The following is a 23,929-nucleotide window of genomic DNA, read 5'->3' as shown; positions in this document are numbered from 1 at the left end:
AAGGCTCCAGACTGGGGCCCCACCCCAGGCCTGACAGAGTGGGAAGGTGGAGCCCTTCCCTCTATTAGGACAAACAGCCACCATGCACAGGAGAGAGGGGTCGCAGAGAACAGCCAGAATGCAAAACTTTATTCACGGGTTTCAACAAGAAAATGAGTGGGTACACCTAGAAACATGGACAGCGTCTCCCCTGGGAGCAGGCAGGGTAGGAAAAGAAGGTGGGGTGGACGGTTAGGCCGAGGGGATTCCTCTCTCTGCTCCAGCAGCCGTGAGATCCCAGGGTCAGGGCCAGGTTCCCTCCGTCCAGCTGCAGACCCAGAGACTGCCTCACCCAGGGAAGCCCAGCACTGCAGCTGATGGCAGGAGGCTGAGCAGCCACGGGTGAGGCCTAGGGCAAGGTGGCTAGAGAGGCCCAAGACGTGACCCCTCTAGGCTGACATCACCAGGGGGGCGTCATTGGCTGAGGGTTCTGCAGATATGACATCACCACAGCAGAGATGGATAGCCTGAGATAGGAGAGAGGTGTCAGTCCAGGATGGAGAGGCTGGGGGGCGGGGAGGGGGTCGGGGGGGGGGTCTCCCTCCCCTCCCCCAGGAGTCCCTCCCTCCCCAGACCCAGCCTCACATGAAGCTACTCATCATCTGCTTCGTGTCCTCAGAGCTCCGGGAGTTGGCAAAGCTGATGAAGGAGCAGTAGACAGCAACCCAAGCGCACCACTTCAGCTGGAAGAGGGGGGTGGACGGGCAGGGTTAGGTCAGTGAGAGGCACCCCAGTGAGTCATTCCCCCACCAGTTCCAATCCCAGTTTCACCTGGTGCAGCTCCAGCCTTGATCCCCAGGAGTCCCTCTGTCTCAGCCTCCCAAAGTTAACTCTAGGTACCCAAGTTCTGGTCCTAATCCCTGAACTGCATCTCTGACCATGTCCCCTCAAGCCTAAGAAGCCTGGTCCTTAACATCCCCCATCACCCTAAGGACCCCACCAAGTTGCCTTAAAGCCTCAGACCAACGTCCAATGTGCCCACCCTGACCCGGACCTCTGGCTTCACAACAGCTCTGATTTTCTCCACTTATCATTACCCCAGCCCTGCCCACCTTGAGCATGAGGCCGCACATGCTGAAGATCATGCCGAGCAGGTTCATGTAGTCTGGTGTCGGATCATCCAGGGCTGGGTTACACTCGCTCGGTGGGGGCTTGTACCTGCGGCAGGCTCAGGGTCAGAGGCATTCGACTTCTGCCCCTAGGGTGGGCAGATGCTTCCCTGGGCCTCCAACCCACCATCTGAGACCCATCCCCATTGTTAAAAATAAAACCACAGGTCCAAAACGGAGTCATTTATTCTAGGCCGTGCCACTAAACTGGGGCTTACTACCTAGCCTGAAAGGAGCGTCAGCCTCCTCCAGAAACATAGGTCTCTGACATTGTAGTCATCCTTTTTTCTGTTTATGACTTCCCTGTTCTACCTTTAAAAACCTTTCTGTTTCTATAGCCCTTTAATGCTCCCCTCTACTTGTTAGACGAGATGTTGCCAGATTCATGAATCCTTCAGTAAAGCCAATTAGACCTTTAGAATTTACTCAGGTGAATTTTTTCAAGAGGTTTGGTAGCAGCAACAGGATCCAAAGTGAACCTCTGACATTCAGGGACAACAAGGAACACAAGGAGGGGTACCCATGAATCCCCTTCTGAGTTCACTGTCTTTCTCGCTGGATCTGGAGGCCATGGGTAAGTTCCTCTCAGTTCTGAGCTCTGCTCTCTTTGTGTCATGCTCCCGACCTAATTGGCTTTCTGGCCAGTTCCTCATTTGTCTGGAATCACTAGTTGCATGCTGGGAGCTGCTGGTGGTTCTGACTACAGTTCCTCATTTGGCTGGAAACCCCAGGCCCTTGGTTCTGTTCCCAGATTCCTTGTTGGGACGTGCTGGCAGTTTGGTCTGCAGTTCCCCAGTTGTTTGGTATCAGTCCACAGTGCCCATGTAGGGTCCACTCCTGGTTCAAGCCTTTCTCCAGGCCCAGGTTCCACGTAGGCAGTCAGTGATGGTGTGCACAGGGCCTTTTTCTTGGCCAGGCCACAGTAACTGGTTATGACTGGAGTGTTACAGTATTCATGTCTGTCTGTCTTCATTTGTGTAGATAAAGGCCAGCCAAGAGAGATGGGAGCATCTCTGACCCCACCATGTCCTTTAATGAGTCTACCCGTTGGCACACCTGCTTATTTTTATGACCAAGAACTGTAATCTCAGAAGCTGTAAATATCTACAAAAATGGCAAAGTATGACTAAAAACAACCTAGAATTACAATGGGTGTCGTGGGGAAGGCTTCCCTGAGACAAGACTGCCCTTGAAAGTGAGGGTTTCAGGACTTCCCTGGGGGTCCAGTGGTTTAAGTCTCCAGGCTTCCACTGCAGGGGTCTCGGGTTCTATCCCTGGTTGGCGAACTAAGAGCCTGCATCCCGTGGGGCACAGCAAAAAAAAAAATCCTCAACCAGACAAAGCTTGCGAGACAGCAACTGCACTTCCCTGACGGCGCAGTGGGTAAGAACCCACCCATCAGTGCAGAGAGCATGGGTGCCATCTCTGGTCTGGGAAGATTCCACGTGCTGGGGAGCAACTAAGCCTGCGTACCACAGCCTCTGAGCACCAAGCCTGCGTGCTGCAACTACTGAAGCCCATATGCCTAGAGCCTGTGCTCTGCAACAAGGGAAGCCCACTGCAACGAGAAGTCTGCAAAGAGTAGCCCCTGCTCACTGCAATTAGTGAAAGCCTGCACAAAGCAACGAAGACCCAACACAACCATAAATAAATAAAACTTTTTTTAAAAAGCAACAGACCTTTTATAAACCGTTCCTAGAATCTTCCCTACCCCTACTGACTGGTCTGTTACTCAAACATGCAAAACAAAGAAAGATGAATCTGACCGACTTTAAGACACGCTTGCTTGGAAGCCCTCCTCCTATGGTGTTTCGTTTCCATGTGATAGTCACCTAACCGGCTCTAGTGGCCCGTTTGCTCACAGAATATCTCCTGTGGATAAAAACACAGAAGAGAGGATAGGAGACCACCAGGCTGATGGAGCCAATGACCACAGCTGAGCACTTTGAAACGACCTTAGAGTAAGACCACAAGCAAAAATTCTCCAAGTTGTTGGTCTTACAGTTACAATAGCTCCAAGACCAGAGAGCTAAAATAATGCCCTCTTAGGGGTCCACCCACAAAACGCTGGCCCAAGGACCAATGTCTTGAATGTAATCAACTGGGACACTGGAAAAAAGATTGTCCTCAAAGGTCTTATGCAAATTCTTCAACTCGAGTGCCCCCATATCTATCTCCTCAGTATTCCGAGGGATTCTCTGGTAAGCGCTTATCTGTAATCCCCTAAAACAGCCAAAGTGAAGTCGCTCAGTCGTGTCCGACTCTTTGCGACCCCATGGACTGTACCCTACCAGGCTCCTCTGTCCATGGGATTTTCCCCACAATAGTACTGGAGTGGATTGCCATTTCCTTCTCCAGGAGATCTTCCCAAACCAGGGATTAAACCCTGGTCTCCCGCATTGTAGACAGACACTCAAGGGGAAAATAAAATTAAATCTAATGGGAAACCTTGCCAAATTCTCGGTGATACTTGTTGTTGTTTTCAGTTCTGTGACTCTGTCAGACCTTATCTCTGAATGCACCTGCCTCACACCGCTTGTTCCCTCTTCAGCAGGAATTCTCAAGATTGTAGGCCTTTCTTTGGTCCCTCACAGCCAAGCTATGTGCTAAGACCCTCAGGTGTTTTCCTGAGATGGTGTTGTTCAGTCACTAAGTCGTGTCTGACTCCTTGTGACCTCACGGACTGCAGCATACCAGCCTCACTTGTCCTTCACTATGACCCAGTTTACTCAAATCCATGTCCATTGAGTCGGTGATGCTATCTAACCATCTCATCCTCTGCCACCCCCTTCTTTTGCCTTCAACTTTTCCAATGAGTTGGCTCTTTGCATCAGGTGGCCAAAGGAATGGAGCTTCAGCAACAGTCCTTCCAATGAATTCAGGGTTGATCTCCTTTGGGATTGACTGGTTTGATCTCCGTGCAGTCTGGAGCTGTTTTCACTCCATTCCCTTAGGATGACAACTGCCTCAGAGTGTAAAAGAGGTTTCCTAACTGGAAGAATCTAACAAAAGTTCAGAGAGAATTTCTACCTCATCCAATACAAATGACTCTGGGACTTCTGACTGAAAAACATTTTTTTTTCACTATGTGACATAGCCCCAGTCAATCTATTTAGGTAGAGCTCTCCTTTCTAAGTTAAAAGGGCTAAGACATTTTGTTTCCAATGGGGACTTCCCCTTGAAATTTCCTGACCAACGTGAACCAGATCTTTTATGTTCTTACAATCTGTCCTTGACAGAGAGGAGGAAGAATTCCAACAAAAGCCCCTGAATTTAATTGAGGTATCTCAAAATCTCTGGGTTCTTTCTTTTGGGCTGCAGCAGATCTTCACTGCTGCGCACGGGCTTTCTCTAGCTGCAGCAAGACTACTCTCTAGTTTCGGTGGCTTCTCTTGTTGCAGAGCGCAGGCTCTACAGCTCCAGCTCGATAGTTGCGGTCACAGGCTTAGCTGCCCTGTGGCATTCGGAATCTTCCTGGACCAGGACTCGAAATCCTGGACCACCAGAGAAATCTTCTGTGCGTTATTTCTAATATTGACATTGGAAGAATAAAAAATACAGAGCTTATAAAGATTCAGAGACACATAACTAAACCTCTCCCTCAATTACATCAATATCCCCTGAAGCCTAAAGCCACACAAAGCCGCACACCCACAACAGAAGACCTAAAGTCCCAGGGGTAATTAGGCACGCCCTATAGTAGCCACCATAACGTGCAAATCCTGCCAGTCTGGAAACCTAGTGGGTGAGGATGGTGATTTGTCCATAACTTAAGAGCTTCCCCCCACTCCAGCCCCAGCGTAAGGTTTCTTTTGTTTCCTTTTTTTTTTAAATTTTTATAGGGACTATAGTTGATTTACAATGCTGTGTTATTTCAGGTGTACAGCAAAGTGAATCAGTTATACACGTTCATATATCCACTCTTCTTTCGATTCTTTTCCCATATAGGTCTTTACAGAGCACTGAGTAGAATTTCCTGGGCTATACAGTAGGTCCTTCTTAGTTATCTGTTTTATATATAGCAGTGTGTATGTGTCAGTCCCAATCTCCTGATGTATCCCTTCCCTCAGGAGCTTCTGCAGGCTCAGCAGTAAAAAATTCACCTGCAATGCAGGAGACCCAGGTTCAATCCCTGGGTCGGGAAGGCAATGGCAACCCACTCCAGCACTCTTGCCTGGGAAACCCCATGGACAGAGAAGTCTAGCAAGCTACAGTCCATGGGGTCACAAGGAGTTGGACCAGACTGAGTAACTAAACAACAACCAGGACTCAAGGGTTATTAGCAAAGTTATTTCCCCCTTCCCAGTTGGCCCAAACCTGGAACACCATTTTGTCATAAATTCCAGCAGGCCCAAAACACTGTTGTGGATCTTTTTCAGCCTTTTGCAGTATCCCTATAGATTCCAACAGGTGAAAGTCCATCTGCCTTAACTTGGAACAATCAGCAGTAAGCCTGGACACTCGTGCCTCAGGGGTTCACTGATTTCTCCCAAGTGCTCCGTCAAGATGTAAGAACCCACCAGTCCCCAGGAAATGAGCTCTTTCACAACAGGTGGATGACTGCTTGCTGTGCTCAGTAACCAAAGAGGAATCCATAAAAGATTCCATTTATCTGCTGAAAAGTGATGGAAGAACTTTTCACATACTGTGGTATGGAGAAGTCATCCTAGCTAAGACATGACTGGGCTTAAACTTTATGCTCATTAGAACAGACAGTCTTGTGGCTTCTCAGATAGACATCTGCTTTAACTGTTAAACAGACCCCCCCCAAAAAAAAAATGCAGTTATCAGACCGTGTTAAATGTCCACTTTGAAGAGGGGATAAATGTTCTTTCACCTTATCCCCACAATACCAACGTACCAATTCCTTTGAATATGAGGTTCTCTTCCCTGACCTAAGTTCATGCTATCTTACTGTATATGTGCTAAGCTGTCTCTTGAAGCCCTGAAGCAATGTACCCACTGTATCTGATGTTTGGTCTTTGTTCGGACAAGATAGAACTGTGCTTCAGGCATCCAAATGGAGCCAGGTGGCCACGTTAATGCATCAGTGAGGACTTGAATTTTCTGAACTGAATCAAACTGAACCACGCCACCAGCTATTCTCAAGACAGTATCTGCTAGCAGCTGCTAACTGCAACCTTATGGTCTCAACATCTCCCCTTGTAACTACACAGTCATTTCAGACACCAATGAATCCTTGCTTAACAAGCACCCTTATATCTTGCCAGCTCTAATTATATTCCTTTTTTTTTAGACCATACCTGCAGGCATGCAGAACTTCCCTGACCAGGGATAGAACCCATGCCCCCTACAGTGTAAGCACAGTCTTAACCACTGGACCACCAGGGAGGTTCCAATTATAATTCTTGACAAACAAGTCATGTAACTGCAGTTTTTGCCTGAATAGGCCCTCTGCCATACTGCAGTCCAGCAAAACACAATTCAAGTGCTTTTGAATCTGTGTTTCCTGGGCCATAAGCCTCTGTTTGGCTTAGATAAAATTCTTATTATAGGTTGGTTATTATTTCAGTTGACAAAAGGAACATAAACTCTCCAAGGGAAAATTAACAATTATCTGTAGATAACGTTCATTACCTAGTGCTGAAGGAACCCAGCTATCTCCAACAAGGATTAGGCTAATCCAAGAATTTCCTAGGCCTACAACTAAGTGACAGCTATGTGGATTTCTAGGCTTGATTGGCTACTGTAGACTATGAGCTCCTAATTTTTCTCTATTCATTTCCCCATCCAATGACCTTACTAAACTTCTAGTCCCTGAGCCCCTTTCTAGGGAAGATAAACATAAGTAGGCTTTTCTGAAGAGTAAAAAAAGTGCTATAAAAACCACCCACCCTAGACCTACCTAATTATTCAAGACCTTTCACTTCATTGTGCATGAAAGAAATAACCAAGCCCTGGGAATGCTCACATAAGAGCGTAGCAATAAACACAGCCTGTTTCTTATCACAGCATTTAACTGGATTCAGTTGCCAGTGCCTATACCAACTGTCTTGGGTTACAGTTGCAACTACAAAGTTAGTAAAAGCTTCAGCAGATCTAATTTGAGGTAACAGCATTTATTTATAGACTCTTCATGCAGTCCAACGGAGAAGGCGATGGCACCGCACTCCAGTACTCTTGCCTGGAAAATCTCATGGACAGAGGAGCCTGGTAGGCTGCGGTCCATGGGGTCGCGAAGAGTCGGACACAACTGAGCGACTTCCCTTTCACTTTTCACTTTCATGCATTGGAGAAGGAAATGGCAACCCACTCCAGTGTTCTTGCCTGGAGAATCCCAGGGACGGGGGAGCCTGGTGGGCTGCCATCTATGGGGTCACACAGAGTCGGACACGACTGAAGTGACTTAGCAGCAGCAGCACGCTGTCCAAAGTCTTCTTAACTCTTGGGACTTCTCTGGTGATCCAGTACGACTCTGTGGGCCCACTGCAAGCAGCCTGGGTTCAATCCTTGGTCAAGGAACTAGATCCCACATGCCAAAACTAAAAGATCCTGTAGGCTACAACTAAGACTTGGAGTAGCCAAATAAGTAAGTAAATAAATAAATATATGCAGAGGGGGCATCTCCTGGTCTCCCAAATGTATTAAAAAGGCAAACAAACAAAAAACCGGTCTTCTTAACTCTGAACTGACTCAACATTTCTCTGCCAGCATATGAACCTTCTATGAGATCCTTTTGCTTCCTCCACTTACGCAACATGCTAAATGTTGCAACGCCTTTAACTTGCTACATCACTACCCCTACTGACAAAGATGAGCCCCTTAACTGTCAGGTAAGAACATCCTGATATAATCTTATCTGCTGATGGGCCATACTCGAAATGGAAAAGGGACACCTTGTTCCCAAACTGATTATGCTATTACTAACCATTATGAATTACTTGAAAAGGAAACTTCCCATAAATCAAAGTGGCCCAACAAGCCCTTAACAGAGGGCTTGTTAATATTTTTACCAAGAATCGGTATGCCTACAGGATCATCCATGATTTGGAGATGTTATGGAAACAAAGGGGTTTTCTGAAGTCCTCTCAGGCCCCCATCAAAAATGGGCAACAGGGACTTCCCTCATGATCCAGCAGTTAAGAATCCACCTGCCAATGCAGGCAACATGGGTTGGACCCCTGGTCCTGGGAGATCCCACATGCTATGGGGCAACTAAGCCCGTGCACCACAACTCTAAGCCCACACTCTAGAGGCCGTGCTCCGCAACAAGAGAAGCCACCACAGTAAGAACCTGAGCACAGCAGCTAGAGAGCAGCCTCTGCTCACGGCACTAGAGAAAGCCTGTGCGCAGCAAGGAAGATCCAGGGCAGCCAAAAAGATAAATTTAAAAAAAAATTTTTTTAAAGGCAACAAGTAAACTACTGTCTTACTTTCTGAAGGTGAGAAATTACCTGTCATTAAAATTGAGACTCACACTAAAAGGACTGAACCAGAGTTCAGGAAATGCCCTCGTTACGTTTCATGCAAAGATAGCAACGGAATCTATAAATATCATGGCATTGAGAATTCCCTGGCGGCCCAGTGGTTAAGACTCGGCACTTTCCCTGTGGTGACCGGGTTCAATCCCTGGTTGGGGAACTAAGATCTGGCTTATAGAGCAGAAAAAATAAATAAATATTATGGCACAGATGGATGAAGACCATTCTGCCTCAGCAAAACATGACCTCTCATTGCTAGACCCTGGCCATCTTGATGCCTTTGTAACAATCAGTCTGTTCCTGAACAGAGAAATTAAGATGGGCAAACAATGGTTGTAAATTAGATAAACATTCAGGGCTATGGGAAACCCAAGATGGCCACGTGGTTCTTCCCAGCTCCCTGACAAATCTCATTTTCCAGTTTTTGCATTCCTTCACCCATCATAGTGCATTTTAAGATGACTCAAATGACGAATAGACATGGGTGGGGAGAGAAGATCACAAAAGCAGTTTACCACCAATGTCTGACCTGTCAGGTCTGTAATCCTGGAAAAACTATCTGTTTTCCCAGAGGCCTCAGACCTCCCCCTACCCCGGACCTTCTGAGCACTTACTGCTGGACTTTATCCAACCGCCACCCAGTATGGGTTATCTTGTCACTCTACACATGCTTTCCTAATGGGCTGAAGTCTTCCCTTGCCCCAAGGCTAATGCCCTCACAACGGCAAGGAAACTGTTAGAAGATGTGGTTCCAACTCGAGGTCTACCTTCCACAATCTTCAGGAACTGAGGCACCCACTTCACTGGGCAAATCGTACAAGCCTTCATGAAAACCCTGCAGGCTCCTTGGAATTATCACTCTCCTTTTCACTTATCAGGCAAGGTAGAAAGAACTAATGGAATCCTCGAAAACCTCTAAACTGCTTCAACTACTGAACTCCCTTGGTCTAAGGTATTGCCTCTGGCCATGCCAACTGTTCCCAGTACCCTCTCTGAAAACACACACTCACTCCACATGGAACAGTCACCAGTAGACCAATGTCCATTGATGTACAACTTTCTGCTGATCCCTTGCTATCTAACGTTAATAGGACCAGCTACTATAAGTCTTTCATGTCTTATGCTATCATTAACAGGTTTAAGAAGCCCTGCCAGATCCAAACTCAAAGGATCCTGTTGGTAACAGACTGGAGCCTGCTGAGTGGGTATTCTGAAAACATCATCAGAGGAAGACAACCCTCAAGCCCCATGGGAAGGGACCTTACCAAGTGCTCCTGACCACTGACAAAGACTGTGAAACAAGAAGACACTGAGCCTTGGGTACACATCCCACAGCTAAGAAAAGCTCCGCCAGACATTCAGTCCTAAACAGATGCTGGAGACCTCTGTCAAACTGACGAGGAACAGAATAGTTGGCGTCAAGGTGGACTGCTTCTGTCCCAGACATCGGATCAAGACCATACATTAACTAGACTGAAACCCTTCCTCCTTTTTCTTTTTTTACTCTGGTTTTCACCTGCAAAGATGATGTTCTCACGCTTATCTCCCAGGCCATTGCTGAGGAAAGTAAGCTTTTAGACCGCTGGATTTGCTATTAAATATTCCAATCTGGGGGCTTCCCTGGTGGCTCAGTGGTAAAGAATCCACCTGCCAATGCGGGGCACACAGGTCCAATCCCTGATCCAGGAAGATCTGCACACGCCACAGAGCAGCTAAGCCCGTGGACCACAATTAATGAGCCTGGGCTCTAGAGCCCAGGAGCCCCAACTACTGAAGTCCGCATGCCTAGAGCCTGTGCTTCGCAACAGGAAAAGTCACTGCAACGAAGAGCCCTCGCACTGCAACCAAGAGGAGCCCCCACTTGCGGCAACTAGAGAAAAGCCCACACAGCAACAAAGACCCAGCACAGCCACAAATAAATAAATAAATAAATATTCCAGTCTGAGACTTCCCTGGCAGTCCAGTGGTTAAGACTCTGTGCTACCAATGCGAGGAGCAGTGGATTCGATCTCTGGCTGGGAAACTAAGATCTCGCATGCCACACTGCACAGTCAAAAACAAAAACAAAAAAACTCCAATCTATCCATGATGCTAGAGACCTCTTGGTCCTCCTTGTGACCAGCTTTTCCTTCTATTCTCAATGTCACAGGAAACTACAATCAAACCCCCTTAAAATTTCTTATGCAATTCTACTTTCACAGCCAGAACAACCTATACCTTGTTTTTTCCTTTCTCCCATTATAACCATACATACTCAATTAGACACAATTAACTGGTAAATCTCACTGCACTTGCACCCCACATTCTCATGATAATCTAGATCAGATCTGCCCCCACTCACTAAGAGCTCTCACCAACTGCACCTATCTTTGCAAGGTGTTCGGAGCAACACTTTATATTTCAGGCTGGGAGAATCTATTCCCAAATGTGCTGAAAACCTGACTGATATCTGGCTTGAATGGGTAAATGCAGTAATCCTTGTGAATGAATCCATTAACAGTACCCCACTAATGGAAATGGTCTGTGCCCCCATAGTGTCTGTCTTTGTCCATAATGGTTATCATTCTCCTTCAGCCTCTGAATGCCTAGACAGCCAGTGCACAGAGGGCAATGCCCCTTAGGTTACTGAACTGGGCTCCTAACTTTCCACAAGGGAACTAAGACACCTCATTGGTCAAGTCCCCTGGATTTACATCATGAAGTTAAAAAGAGTGATGAGGATTTCGTGACTCAGGATTTGTGTCCTTTGGCAAGGCCATCAGCCCAGGAAAGATCCTTAGATTCTCTGGCCAAAGTTGTTCTTTTATAACAGAACAGCCCTTAATTAGAGGCTTACCTGGTAGCTCAGACAGTAAAGAATCTGCCTGCAATGCAGGAGACCCAGTTCAATTCCTGGGTCGGGAAGATCCCCTGGAGAAGAGAATGGCAACCCATTCCAGTATTCTTGCCTCAAGAATTCCATGGACAGACCATGGGGTCACAAAGAGTCAGACACAACTGAGCAACTAACATACAGTCTTTGTTTATCTTTTAGGTGAGCAAGGAGCGTCTATGCTGTGGTCAACACCAGCTGCTACGCTGGATTACTCCTTCTGGGGAAGCTGAAACTCAATTACATAAGATCACTGAGCAAGCCAGCTGGCGTAAGAAGGTAACTCCTTCAAGGGCAATTTTTTCTTTTCTAAACCAGGGATTAAACCCCTGTGCACTGCACTGGTAGCACCAAGCCCTAACCAGCGCACCACCAGGGAAGTCCCAGTGGGAACTTCCTTTCATGTATTTGATTTTGCCTGGTTTTAATCCTGGAGAGCATGGCTCCAAAGTGCACTCCAAACTTTGCTAATTATCCTGCTTATTATAGTCATAATAATCTCCCTAATGCACTGCATTAGGCAGCATATTAAAAAGCAGAGACATTACTTTTTCAACAGAGGTCCAGCAAATTAATGGTTTACTTCTAGTCAAAGCTATGGTTTTTCCAGTAATCATGTATGGATGTGAGAGTTGGACCATAAAGAAAGCTGAGAGCCAAAGAACTAATGCTTTTGAACTCTGGTGTTGGAGAAGACTCTTGAGAGCCCCTTGGACTGTAAGGAGATCCAACCAGTCCATCCTAAAGGAAATCAGTCCTGAATATTCACTGGAAGGACTGGTGCTAAAGCTGAAACTCCAATACTTTGGCCACCTGATGCAAAGAACTGACTCACTGGACAAGACCCTGATGGTAAGAAAGACTGAAGGCGGGAGGAGAAGGGGAGGACAGAAGATGAAATAGTTGGATGACATCACCGACTGGATGGACGTGAGTTTGAGCAAGCTCTGGGAGTTGGTGATGGACAGGGACGCCTGGTGTGTTGCAACCCATGAGGTCACAAAGAGTTGGACACGACTGAGCAACTGAACTGAAGGCACTGTATTCTCCCAGAAGCTTTAAATGCATAATCACAGCCACTAATCATCAAGCAAAAGATCTCCCTATGACTAGAACATCAGAAAAATAACAAGAGAATAACCAACTCAGAGACTGTGAACCTGAAGCCAGCAAGGACCTGTTACTATCACAGGGGTTAACTATGGATAGCATGCAAAAGAACAACAAAAACTAAGAGAACCTCAAAGTAGCAGCTGAGAGTGGCGCTCATGCCTTAAGTTTTGATCACATCTCTCAGTTAGAGAGACTCTGATTGGGAGGGGGGAGGGGGGAAGACAGGGAGGATTGTTAAAAAGAATACCACAGGTCCAAAAATTTGTACTTGGCCAAGCTACCAAATCGGGGCTTAATATCTAACCTAATAGAAGCTTCAACTTCCTCCAGAAATGCAGTCTTAATCGGTCAGTCACGAATTTTCTGGTCAGCACCAATGAGGCAGTCACTTAGGTTCTCTCCCCTCTTCATCCTTCAAAAGGAAAATGAGGTAACCTCCACCTAATAAGACCCTTTTCTCCCCAAAAGGAAACTAATATAATCTGAAATCATCCTTTTTTCTGTTTATGACTTCCTTGTCCTGCCTTTAAATAACCTTTTCGTTTCTGTAGCTCTTTAGCGCTTCCCTCTACTTGCTAGATGGGATGTTGTCCAATTTATGATTCATTTGGTAAAGCCAATTATATCATTCAAGTTTACAGCTGAATCTTTTTCTTTTTTTTAACACCATGACAACTAGGAGCCTCACCTCAGCACTTTGTTGGGCCTCCGTGGGTCCGACATATTGTTCGCGGACATAGCGAGTCAGAAGTCGCGCCTCTTCCGCTGCGGGAATCGCAGCTTCCGGCAGCTTCCAGCTTGGAAACACAGGAAAGTTTTTAGAGTAACACTCTCAGCCCTCGCGCTTCCGTTCCTATCGACGGTTACCGGAACTACCCCCAGCCAGGGGACAGAGAATTCGGAGAAGCCAAAAATGCTCCTAGAAGACCAGAAGTGGGGAAAGAAACTGGGAAGCTGGAGACAAGTTTCAGTGTTTCCAACACTATCTCCAAAGAGCCTAAATGTAGAACCCGGAAGTGAGAAGTAGGAAGTAGACTATGGAGGACAATAATAAAGTTACACCCTCCCAGGGCAAGGAATGCTTCCGTGCCGGTGCGTGTGAGGTGGCGAGGAAGGGAAAGCCGAGGGATGGCTTTCCCTGAGCCCAAACCGCGGGGCCCCGAGCTGCCGCAGAAACGGTTGAAGACGTTGGACTGCGGGCAGGGGGCGGTTCGAGCTGTGCGATTTAATGGTGAGCGCCCTGATCTTCTTTCCGAGTCCTCCTCCCGCCTCCTAAGGTCGGCGGCCCAGTAACCCCCGCCTGGTGTTCCCCAGTGGATGGCAATTACTGTCTAACTTGCGGCAGCGACAAGACCCTGAAGCTGTGGAACCCGCTACGGGGGACGTTACTGCGGACGTACAGCGGCCACGGCTACGAGGTGCTGGACGCGGCTGGGTGAGCCGGGGGGCCAAGGCGGGATCGGGGCGCTGAGGCCAGGAACAGAAGCAGATGCTAAATTTTCTATGCTCTGCCTTCTAGCTCCTTTGATAACAGCAGTCTTTGCTCTGGAGGTGGGGACAAGGCGGTGGTGCTGTGGGATGTGGCGTCAGGGCAAGTCGTGCGGAAATTCCGGGGCCACGCGGGGGTGAGTGCAAGCAAGAAGGGGTCTCATTAACTGATTTGCATGTGGGTGGTAACAGGGATCCGCCCTCTCCCCCCCCCCCCGCAATACAGCGCAAGTATCCTTCCCCATGGCCCCCGCTTCATCAAGCCCCATCCTTGCAGTTCCCCCCAACTCTTTGATCTCCCCTACCCTTAACCTTTTTCCTTTGCTTTAACTTGCACTGGGAACCTTGCTTTTGTCCTCATCCTCTAAGCGGCAGTTCCTGTTTCGCAGAAGGTGAACACAGTGCAGTTTAATGAAGAGGCCACAGTTATCCTGTCTGGTGAGTCCAAGGCCTTGTTAGGTGGGCCCAGGAGACTGCCTCTGCCCCCTAAACCTGATCCACCTTCATGCTGGCCTTACAGGTTCTATCGATTCCACCATCCGCTGCTGGGACTGTCGCTCTCGGAAACCTGAGCCAATACAGACCCTGGACGAAGCCAGAGATGGTATATCCAGCGTGAAGGTGTCAGACCATGAGGTCCTCGCAGGGTGAGTGGGACCAGGACCTTGTCGCTCACCAGGTGCCACTGAGGTTCAGAGCGGTCTCTGTACTTAGATTTAAAAATCTACTCTCCTCATTGTGCTCATAAGGCCCTGTATGGTCTGGTCTCTGTTGTGCTCTCAGCTTTTATGTGGTTGTTGTTCAGACGCTAAGTCATGTCCAACTCTTTTCGACCCCATGCACTGTAGCACTCCAGGCTTCCCTGTCCTTCACTATCTTCTGGAGTTTGCTCAAACTCATGTCCGTTGAGTCAGTGATGCCATCCAACCATCTCATTCTCTGTCGCACCCTTCTCTTGCCCTCAGTCTTTCCCAGCATCAGGGTCTTTTCCAATGAGTCGGCTCTTGGCATCAGGTGACCAAAGTATTGCAGCTAATTTCTGTTAAATATGCCACACATGCTTCCACTCTGGGACCGACATGCAATTGCCCTTTCTCCACCTGGACCATTCCTATACTACTTAGAGTGTGTCTGAGTACCTCCTACAGGTCCCATTTTTAGTCAGTGGGCATACAGCAGTGAACAAGACAGAAAAACAAGGAAAACCCCTGCCTACATAGATTTGACAGTCTAGCTGCAGGAGACAATTTAAAAAAAATTCCCATGCAGGGCTGCCCAAGTGTTGCCACAACCTGCAGGAGTGCTAATCCCACCACTTGGGGTGTTTGGACTGCTTGGCTTGTCAGCCCACCCAGTTCCCACACATCCCCCCTTGAACTGAACATGGTTGGCTCCTTTCTCAGCCTCAAGTCTCAATTCCAATGTCACCTCCTGGGAGCTGATGCCCCTCAGTCAGTGAGGTTCCACGTTGGCAGCAAGTGCTCCTGGCTTGGTAGCAGCTGTGTTCCAAGTCTCTGCACAGGGTCTGGCCCAGAGAGGGAGCTCAGTAGAAAGCAGAAATAGATGGAATGGGACTTGATTGGCCCTTGGGTCTGAGTCTTAAAGCCATTGCCTCAGAATTCCACTTTTTTTTTAATACTTATTTTTAATTTACTTATTTGGCTGCATTGGGTCTTAGTTGCAGCATGTTGGATGTAGTTCCCTGACCAGGGATTGAACCCAGGCCTCCTGCATTGAGAACTCAGAGTCTTAGCCACTGGACCACCTGGGAAGTCCCAGAATTCCACTCTTGAGTTCACTTCAGTGTATGTTTTCCGTGGCCGATCCTAAGCATGACGTGACAGTGAAGGGTACTGGGAAGGACAGGTGCTAGCCTTGCCCTCAGGGCCCTGGCCAGGTGAAGAGGGTACAGGGACCCCAGAGCTGGCGCCCTCCACCTACTGGCCCCTGCAGCCGCAGCCACCCTGTCTTGCAGTTCCGTAGACGGCCGGGTGAGGCGCTATGACCTGAGGATGGGGCAGCTCTTCTCAGACTACGTGGGCAGTGAGTGTGGCTGGTGCTGGGGGGCAGACAGGGAAGGTGGGGACAGCCCCGGGGACCCAGCCTGACATGCCTGCCCTCCCTTCCCCCCAGGCCCCATCACCTGCATCTGCTTTAGCCGGGATGGCCAGTGCACCCTGGTATCCAGCCTAGACTCCACCTTGCGGCTTCTGGACAAGGACACGGGGGAGCTGCTGGGCGAGTGAGTCCTCTGGGGCGTGGGGCCCCGCTCCCACTCCCAGTAAAGCCCGCCCGTAACCCACGTTCTGACTCCACTCACCCCCAGGTACACGGGCCATAAGAACAAGGAGTATAAGCTGGACTGCTGCCTGAGCGAGCGTGACACACATGTGGTCAGCTGCTCTGAGGACGGGAAGGTGTTCTTCTGGGACCTGGTGGAAGTGAGCCTCCCCACCCCCACTCCACACTGGGGTGCCTGCCCTGTCCTTACCTGAGTCACTCTCAGGCCTGAAAAGGGGGAGGGGAGTGTTCTATTAGAACTAGGGGCTAGAGGGAATGAGAGAATGAACAAGGGCAGTCCTGGCAAAGGGCACAGCACATGCCAAAGCTTGGAGGTGTGGCGCCCACGCATCAGTCAGGAAATGGAAGTGCTCTGGATGGCAGTGGTGGCAGCAGGATCCAGGTCAGCTGGGGCCACTGGGACTGACCCTCAGGGAAGGGGGCTGATGGTGGCGTCTCACCCCAGGTGAAATGGGGCTGTAGTTGTTCAGGAAATCTGAGCCATGTCTGAGCATCCCCATGGTTTCCCGCCTCGAGCCCTGTAAGCTCTGTCCTGATGTGTCTCAGCCTGGTGGGAGTGTCAGAATGGGAACTGACCAGCCAGGCTTCATGGGGTCAGGGCTGGGGCTTGGCTACAGAAGTAAGCCCCTTAGAGGATGAAGGAACTGGAGGGCCCTGGAGAGTTGAGGAGCCAGCTCTCCCTCTGGGAACTCAGAAGGCACCAACGTTTTGCCTACTTCTCAAGGGTCCAGTAGACTGGCAGTCATCCTGCAAGGGAGGGCACGTGAAAGGTTATTTTGCAGGTGGAGAGAGGAACCTGATATGTTGAGACTTGACTGCAAGGTAATAATTGAGGTAGTAATTGAGGCTTTCAGGTGGGCTGGTGGAGCCCAGATGGCAATCCCGGCACAGTCTAAAGGCAGAGCCAAGAGGATTTCCTGACAAAAGGATTTGAGATGTAAGAGGAAGATCCAAGGTGTCTGACCTGAGCACCTGGAAGGACGACTGACTGACGGGCTCAATTTGGGACTGATTAAGTTTGCAATGTCTGAGAAGCATTATAATGGAAACCAGGGGAGAGGTGGCCAAGAGGAGGGAGACACACTGATGACCCCTGCCAACCCCCTCACTCCACAGGGTGCCCTGGCGCTGGCCCTGCCTGTAGGTCCTGGTGTGGTGCAGTCGCTGGCCTACCACCCCATGGAGCCCTGCCTGCTGACTGCCATGGGGGGCAGCATCCAGTGCTGGCGGGAAGAGACCTACGAGGCTGAAGGTGTCCCAGGCTGAAGCCAGGGGACCCACTGCCAAGGACAGAGACACAGCCTAAGGAGGACCACTGAGATCATTTATTCTAGACACGCTGCTGACCAAGGAGTGGAGAGGGGCTGGGTCTGCAAATTAATAAATAGAGGAGGGGGCGAGGCCTCCCTGGGGCTGCACCGTCCAGTGTTCAGTCCTCATTCTTCTCGGGCGTGAAGGCATCTACCTTCTGGGCAAAGGTTTCAGCCACAAGCAGCGGGAAAACCAAGGAGGCGTCAGCATAGACCTATGAAGGGAACCCAGTTGAGCCAGGGGATCCACAGCTGCAGCCTAGGAGACCCTGTGCTCCAGCTGGCTGGCTGACCCTCACCTTGACAGGCTGTGCATCCATCCGGATCTTGCCCCATGAGACAGCTTCATCCGGCCGGGCGCCTGAGTCAGAGCCATCAAACTCCTGGGCAGTGTTGATGTAGACAGCATAGTCAGCACCATTCCGCTGTGGACAGGGACAGAATGGGCTGGTCAGCCAGACAGAGTCCAGGGCAGGACACTACAGCTAAAGGCACTGTATGTGTCCCAGATACAGGAAGCCCTTGGTGGTCTTCACTCCAAGGGAAGGGCTCCATGTCAACACCTGGGCCAAGTGGGGGTGTCATGGGGTGCTGGGCAGTGGGCGGCTTTGCTCCAGACTCACCTCCTAGGTACCAAGAGCCCACCCACATCTGCCACCAACTCTAGAGAAGACCTCCGCACCTCTTCCCTTTCTGTACTCCCCACCCCAGTCCCACTGTTTGTTCCCCACACAGCCAGAGGGTACCTGTGAGCACCTGAGTGGCCCTCAAGGCCTTGCACTTTGTGCCTGTCACTTCTGGCCTCACCTCCTCTCACTCTCCCCTTCACTGGCCTCCAAGATGTGCCTACATCAGGCACCTCAGAACCTTTGCACTGGCCAGTCTTGCCAGAAACTCATCTCATGTCCACTCCCTAAGATAACCACATGGTTCATGGGAGCAGCCTCTGAAAAACCTCTGCTCACAGGTCACACTTCCCAGGAAGCATTCCCTTTTCTGAATAGCATGCCTTTCTCCTGCCCTCTTGTCGTCATCCCTGATTTTTCTTTGTAGCCAGTACTGCCACCTGATGTACGTGTCACCTTGTCACTGGTTTGCTGTTCATCTCCCCCACTAGAACATCAGTTCCAGGAGGGCAGGGATCTTGGCCTGTCTAGTCCACAACTGTTTCCCAGCACACGGCATGGGCCTAGTACACAGGCCTGTCTGCACAGCAGGCACAAGTGCCACCCCTCACTAGGGGCCGCACAGCCTGCATCCCTGCTCACCATGAGGTTGGCGTTCGCGATGTGGTGCTTGACCATGCCACCACCCAGGATGATCATCCCCGTGCGCTTGGCGAAGATGGCCTGTGTGTTGATGAGCCTGAGGTCTGGGAGAGAGGGCTGAGTCAGGCCACTGCAGGCCCAGGCAGCCCTCCTCCCTTGCTCCTCCGGGGCCCCAACATCTTACCCTCAACAATGTCCAGGACCAGGCCTGGGTTCTTATAGGAGTGGAAGAAGATCATGTCACCCAGCGAGCCATCTGTGAGTGCCGGGCTCAACACAGGAATGTGGTTCTAGAAAAGAGCAAGACAGGAGGGGGGCCGGATCTAACCCCTGTAGGGGCAGCCTGCAGGCATTTCCTCTTCTTTGCCTGATTCTGGGCAGGGTGCTTAACTTCACTTGGGCCTGGCACATGAAGAATGATAGTTCTTGTTTTTCTGATTGCTAGACCCCAGAGCCTCTGAGGAGCATGGAGCCTTCCAAGAGTCCCCATAGGAGCTGCTAAGTATTTTCCAACTGCTTCCCAGCAGTCTAGGAGTAGAGCCAGAATACCAGATCCACAGTCAATAGCTGTAGGACCTCAGACAAACTGCCTAACTTCTCTTTCTGAGGCTCCTTATGTAGGAGCAGGGATGAGGAGACTAGTACCAACTACCCAGGTGGCTGTGAAAGTGAAACAACACATGCCAAAAACCTGGCATCTTTGCCCCCGCCAGTCCCTCACCTTCTGGGCCCAGTAATACACAGACTCCGGGTTGTTTATCTCCTTGCCAAGCCGGGCGATCATCTTGGAAGGTGTCCACTTCACACCCTAGGAGGAGACATTGGCTTCAGGCAGCGGTGCCTCCCCTGACACCCACCATGCCATCAGCAAACGCACCCTCCCCCAGCCCCAGGTTGCTCCAGCCTCACCTCTGTGTTCTGCTCCAGCACCATCTGGTCCAGAATGGGCATCAACCAATCCTCAAACTTGCAGTAATTGTCATTGGGCACCAGCAGGTTTCCAATCCTGGGGACAGAAGATGTATGGGCATCAGGGCCCAGGACCCTCAGCCTGCCTCCCTTACTCAGCACCATTCAGCCCCCACCTACCCACCGGTTGATGCCGTTCTCACGTAGCTCCTTCCCCCTGAGGCTGAACTCGCCCAGGTATGTGGGCGCCAAGCACTTGATGAAATCCTCCTCCACACCCCCAGCTGTGGTCACCAAGACGTCCACCTGCAGCCACAAGGCAGTGAAGTTATTCCAAGCAGAACTCCTAACTCCCAACTCTCATCCAGTGACCCCTGTGGGGACCTCTGCTGCAAAACAAAACTAACCCATATCTCCCTATCTCACTTAAATGACCAGTAACCTTATTGCCCATTAAGACGCGGGGAGCCCAAGGCCACACCCCCACCAGGTCCCACCATGTTGTGCTGCACGAGGTAACGGATAGTCTCACGGATGCCTGAACTGATGAGGTTGGATGTGTAGCCCAGAAAAATGGTGCAGCCGGTGAGTGGGCGTCGGCTCTGGGTCAGGTCTGCATGTTGGTCTTCATCCTCGGATAGAGGCTCGAGTTTCTTCTCTATCTAGGTATGGGCAGAGCTGAGTTAACCTCTGGCCCCAAATTCCACCCCAAGGACCCGCGGTGGGTTTTGGTGTCAGACTCCCCGCCCAGGATCTGCCCATTCAGGGACAGAGAACCACTTCTACCTGGAACAGGGGAAGGAACACCCTTGTGTAGGCTCTGCCCTGTTCACAGCCCAAGTCTCAGGTCACATGCTTAGGCTTTGCCCCTTTTCAGGAATCCGAGAGCATCACTTTTTCAGGCCCGACCCCTCTCCCCACGGGGAAATGCAAACTCAGGCTCAGGTCCGGGCGGGTGTAAGGGTCCTCCTCCAATTCTTCGCTCAAATGGACTTTCTAGCCCAGGCTCCGCCCCTTCCACAATACTTTCACCTATTATCTATAACGCCCGCTCCCCGCCCCGCCCCAGAATCAGTCCCAACCACTCCCCAGAACAGAAACTCCCGGGCCCCATACTCTCTCCCACTATTGGACGAAGAACACACCTCCCAGAGAAGTCCCGCCCCCAGCTACCGCAGGGTGCTACTGGAGGCCACTCCCCCTCAGCCCCGGAAGTCTCACCCAGGCCTCACCATGGCGTTTACTTGCTGTACCGCGCGCCCGAAGTTGGTGGCTTGGAAACCAGTGGTGCTGAAAGCCTCTAGCAGTGCGCGGTAGTCCACGCCGCGGTTGAAGTCGTAGCCCCGGACCTGCGCGCTCTCGAAAGGCAGTGCCGAACTGTGCTTCAGCACGGCGGCCAGCGCGGCCGCGGGCGCCTCCCTCTCAGGGGGACCCTCCATGGTCCTGCAGCTGCACTCTCAAGTCAGAGCCGCCCCAGGCCAGCCCTCTGGCGGCCTCGAACTGCGCTAGGCCCCGGCACGCACTTCTGCAGGAGACTCAAGGCCTGGGGAACACTTGGGGAGTGCCGGAAGTTGTGTAATCACGTGACTCGCCGCGCCCGGAATCCAGGGCGCGGCCATCTTGTCTTGTACAGTCCGTAATACGGAAGCCGCGAGGACCCATTATTTATATTCCGTGCGTTCCCGGCCGCCGATGAATGATTTTTACTTTTACTGCCGCCTGCTGGAAACCCACCGCGTTGCGTGGAGCTTGCCGGTTCGTGTATACCCTCTCAAAGAGAGAATGGTTTCTCAGACGTTGCCGTTAGACGGAATTCGAATCACCTGGAGTTATCAGACAGTTTCTGCCTCGGAGAGTCTCTCGTCAAATGGAACCGTGATCGCTGTTCGTGTCTTGCGAGTCTCTGGAGCCTCCATATGCGGCATAACCCCTGGTCTTCTCTGGCAGCTGAGCTGCCATATCCTCTGAGAAATCTTCCTTGACTTTCCTCTGGGTAAGGGATCTCCTGTCGGATCCATGGCTGACATCTCTTTCCCTCTAGCGAGCCTGTGAGATGCTGGAGGGTGGGGTCTATAATCTCATGGGTCCTCCTAACCATGCATAGGGTTTAGTCCGGTGAGATCCCTGTAATCACTCACTCTACAATTTATGGAGTCTGCGCTATATACTGTGTGTTTCCCTGGTGGCTCAGTGGTAAAGAATTCATCTGCCAATGCAGGAGACACGGGTTTGACACCTGGGTCGGAAAGATGCCACATGCCTCCGAGCAACTAAGCCCATGTACCACAATTATTGAGCCTGTGCTCTAGAGCCTGAGAGCCGCAACTACTGAAACCCACGTGCCCTAGAGCCCATGCGTTGCAAGAAGAGAAGCCACCAAAATGAGAAGCCTGCACACCACAATGAAGAGTACCCTGAGGCCGGGTAGCAATGAGGTAGAAATATCCCAGCACAGCCAAAAATAATAAATAATTTTTTGTAGAAAAACCCTCTTATTGTGGCTTCCCAGTAAGAGTAATACTCGGGCTCTTCCTTGTGGCCTAAGAAGGCACTGACTTACCTACCCTCATCCCCTACCACTTGTCCCCACTCACTTTTCTCCAGCTCCACTGATCTGACTGTTCTAGAGCCCAACAAGCTCTTTCCTGACCAAGCGCCAGTGCACTTGCTGCTCTCTCTGCCTGGAACACCTGCTTCCCCAGCTCCTCCTCCTCTGGGCCTCAATCCAAATGTTACCTCCTCCAAGAGGCCTGCCCTGACCACCCACTCTTGCTCTTACCTTGCTTTTATTTTTCACAGTACACGTTATATTCTGTTTGCTGTTGTTCATCCCTTCCTGACTAGAACAACAGCTCTGTGAAGGCAGGATCTTGTCTGGTTTCGCTGCTGTTCTCTTCACTCTGTGCAGTGCTGGGCACACATTGGGATCTCAGCAAAAATAGATGAAACACACACAAAGACGTCAGGGTGATCCGTGAAGAATGAAGGAGGGGTTGAAAAGGATTCAGAGAGGACAGAAGGTGCCAGACCAGGCAGGGCCCTGTGGGCTGTGGTAAGGAGGGTGGGTTTTATTCTCGGGCTGGGAAACCATAGGAGAGTTTTTAAAATGAAAGACTGATTTATTTTTTCCAATTTCTAAAACTGTGGTAGAATACACATAACATGAAATTAACATTGTAACTTTTTTTTTTTTTTTAAGAGAGAAAGCTCTGTAGTCTGTCTCTTCTTTAAAAGATACTTATTTGACTGCACTGGGTCTTACTTGCAGCATGTTGTATCTTAGTCATGGCTCGAGGGTTCTAGTTCCGTGGGATTGAACCCAGGCCCCCTGCATTGGGAATGTGGAGTCTTAGCCACTGGACCACAGGGAAGTCCCCCACTGTAACCATGCTTAAGTCCACAGTTCAGAAGCATTAAGTACCTTTACATTGTTATACAACCATCACCTCCATTCATCTCAAGAACTCTTTGATCTTCCCAAACTGAAACTTCGTACCTATTAAACACAACTCCCCATCCCCCTTTCTCCTCAGCAACTGGCATTCTGCTTTCTGGGATTTGACTACTATCTCACATAAGGGGAATCATGTATTAGCTGTCATTTTGTGACTGGCTTATCTCACTTAGCAGAATGTCGTCAAGTTTCATCCATGTTGTAATGTGATTTATTTAACAGATCCCACTGACTGACTTACTGGAGTAGAATGGGGTCAGGGTGTGCAGGGCAGGGGAGACCAGACAACTGCACTGGTCCAGGCAAACTGAGATGGGGGACAGGACCCCAATGTTACCAACCGGGTGGGGAGAAGTGACCGGTCTGACAACCTAATTTGAAAGTTCATCTGTAAACAGCACGGTGAGCTCTGTTCAATACCCTGTAATGACCTATATGGGAAGAGAATGTTAAAAAAAAAAAAAAAAGGTGGATATATGTGTATGTATAACTGATTCACTTCGCTGCGCAGAAAGTGACCCAGCATTGTAAATCAACTATTCCAATAAAAAATTATTAATTAAAAACAAAGAAACTTGTTCTGACAGCTCTTGATGAAGGATTAAATGTGGGAATACTGGAAGA

The 23,929-nt window shown here is 49.9% G+C and overlaps 3 protein-coding genes across 7 annotated transcripts; 1 reads left to right on the top strand and 2 right to left on the bottom strand.

Annotated features, from left to right (window-relative positions):
• Nucleotides 1-100: 100 nt before the first annotated feature.
• On the bottom strand, nt 101-14,102 carry WDR83OS (WD repeat domain 83 opposite strand). Its single transcript, XM_069590960.1, has 4 exons — nt 13,264-14,102; nt 1,092-1,197; nt 625-722; nt 101-506 (listed from the first exon to the last, which is right to left on the bottom strand). The coding sequence occupies exons 1-4, from the start codon at nt 13,311-13,313 to the stop codon at nt 440-442; spliced, it is 321 nt and encodes a 106-aa protein (XP_069447061.1). The 5' UTR covers nt 13,314-14,102; the 3' UTR covers nt 101-439.
• Nucleotides 13,352-17,783, top strand: WDR83 (WD repeat domain 83). 2 transcript variants are annotated; one of them, XM_069590958.1, is made up of 9 exons: nt 13,352-13,806; nt 13,890-14,010; nt 14,095-14,200; nt 14,453-14,501; nt 14,584-14,710; nt 16,039-16,106; nt 16,197-16,305; nt 16,390-16,504; nt 17,481-17,783. In XM_069590958.1, the coding sequence occupies exons 1-9, from the start codon at nt 13,704-13,706 to the stop codon at nt 17,628-17,630; spliced, it is 948 nt and encodes a 315-aa protein (XP_069447059.1). In that variant the 5' UTR covers nt 13,352-13,703; the 3' UTR covers nt 17,631-17,783. The 2 variants fall into 2 exon arrangements, with proteins under 2 accessions (XP_069447059.1, XP_069447060.1); XM_069590959.1 differs by having other exon boundaries at nt 13,419-13,806; nt 17,211-17,783.
• On the bottom strand, nt 17,668-23,873 carry DHPS (deoxyhypusine synthase). 4 transcript variants are annotated; one of them, XM_069590954.1, is made up of 9 exons: nt 21,084-23,873; nt 20,349-20,513; nt 20,036-20,157; nt 19,852-19,948; nt 19,664-19,750; nt 19,127-19,232; nt 18,943-19,046; nt 17,974-18,099; nt 17,668-17,889 (listed from the first exon to the last, which is right to left on the bottom strand). In XM_069590954.1, the coding sequence occupies exons 1-9, from the start codon at nt 21,288-21,290 to the stop codon at nt 17,794-17,796; spliced, it is 1,110 nt and encodes a 369-aa protein (XP_069447055.1). In that variant the 5' UTR covers nt 21,291-23,873; the 3' UTR covers nt 17,668-17,793. The 4 variants fall into 4 exon arrangements, with proteins under 4 accessions (XP_069447055.1, XP_069447057.1, XP_069447056.1 ...); XM_069590956.1 differs by having other exon boundaries at nt 20,032-20,157; nt 21,084-21,428; XM_069590955.1 differs by lacking the exon at nt 21,084-23,873 and adding an exon at nt 20,638-20,985.
• Nucleotides 23,874-23,929: the final 56 nt, after the last annotated feature.

The sequence above is a fragment of the Ovis canadensis genome, chromosome 5 (genome assembly GCF_042477335.2).
Source record: "Ovis canadensis isolate MfBH-ARS-UI-01 breed Bighorn chromosome 5, ARS-UI_OviCan_v2, whole genome shotgun sequence".
Taxonomy (NCBI): domain Eukaryota; kingdom Metazoa; phylum Chordata; class Mammalia; order Artiodactyla; family Bovidae; genus Ovis; species Ovis canadensis.
Note: the sequence above shows the minus strand (reverse complement) of the source record. Positions and strands in the feature narration are given on the sequence as shown.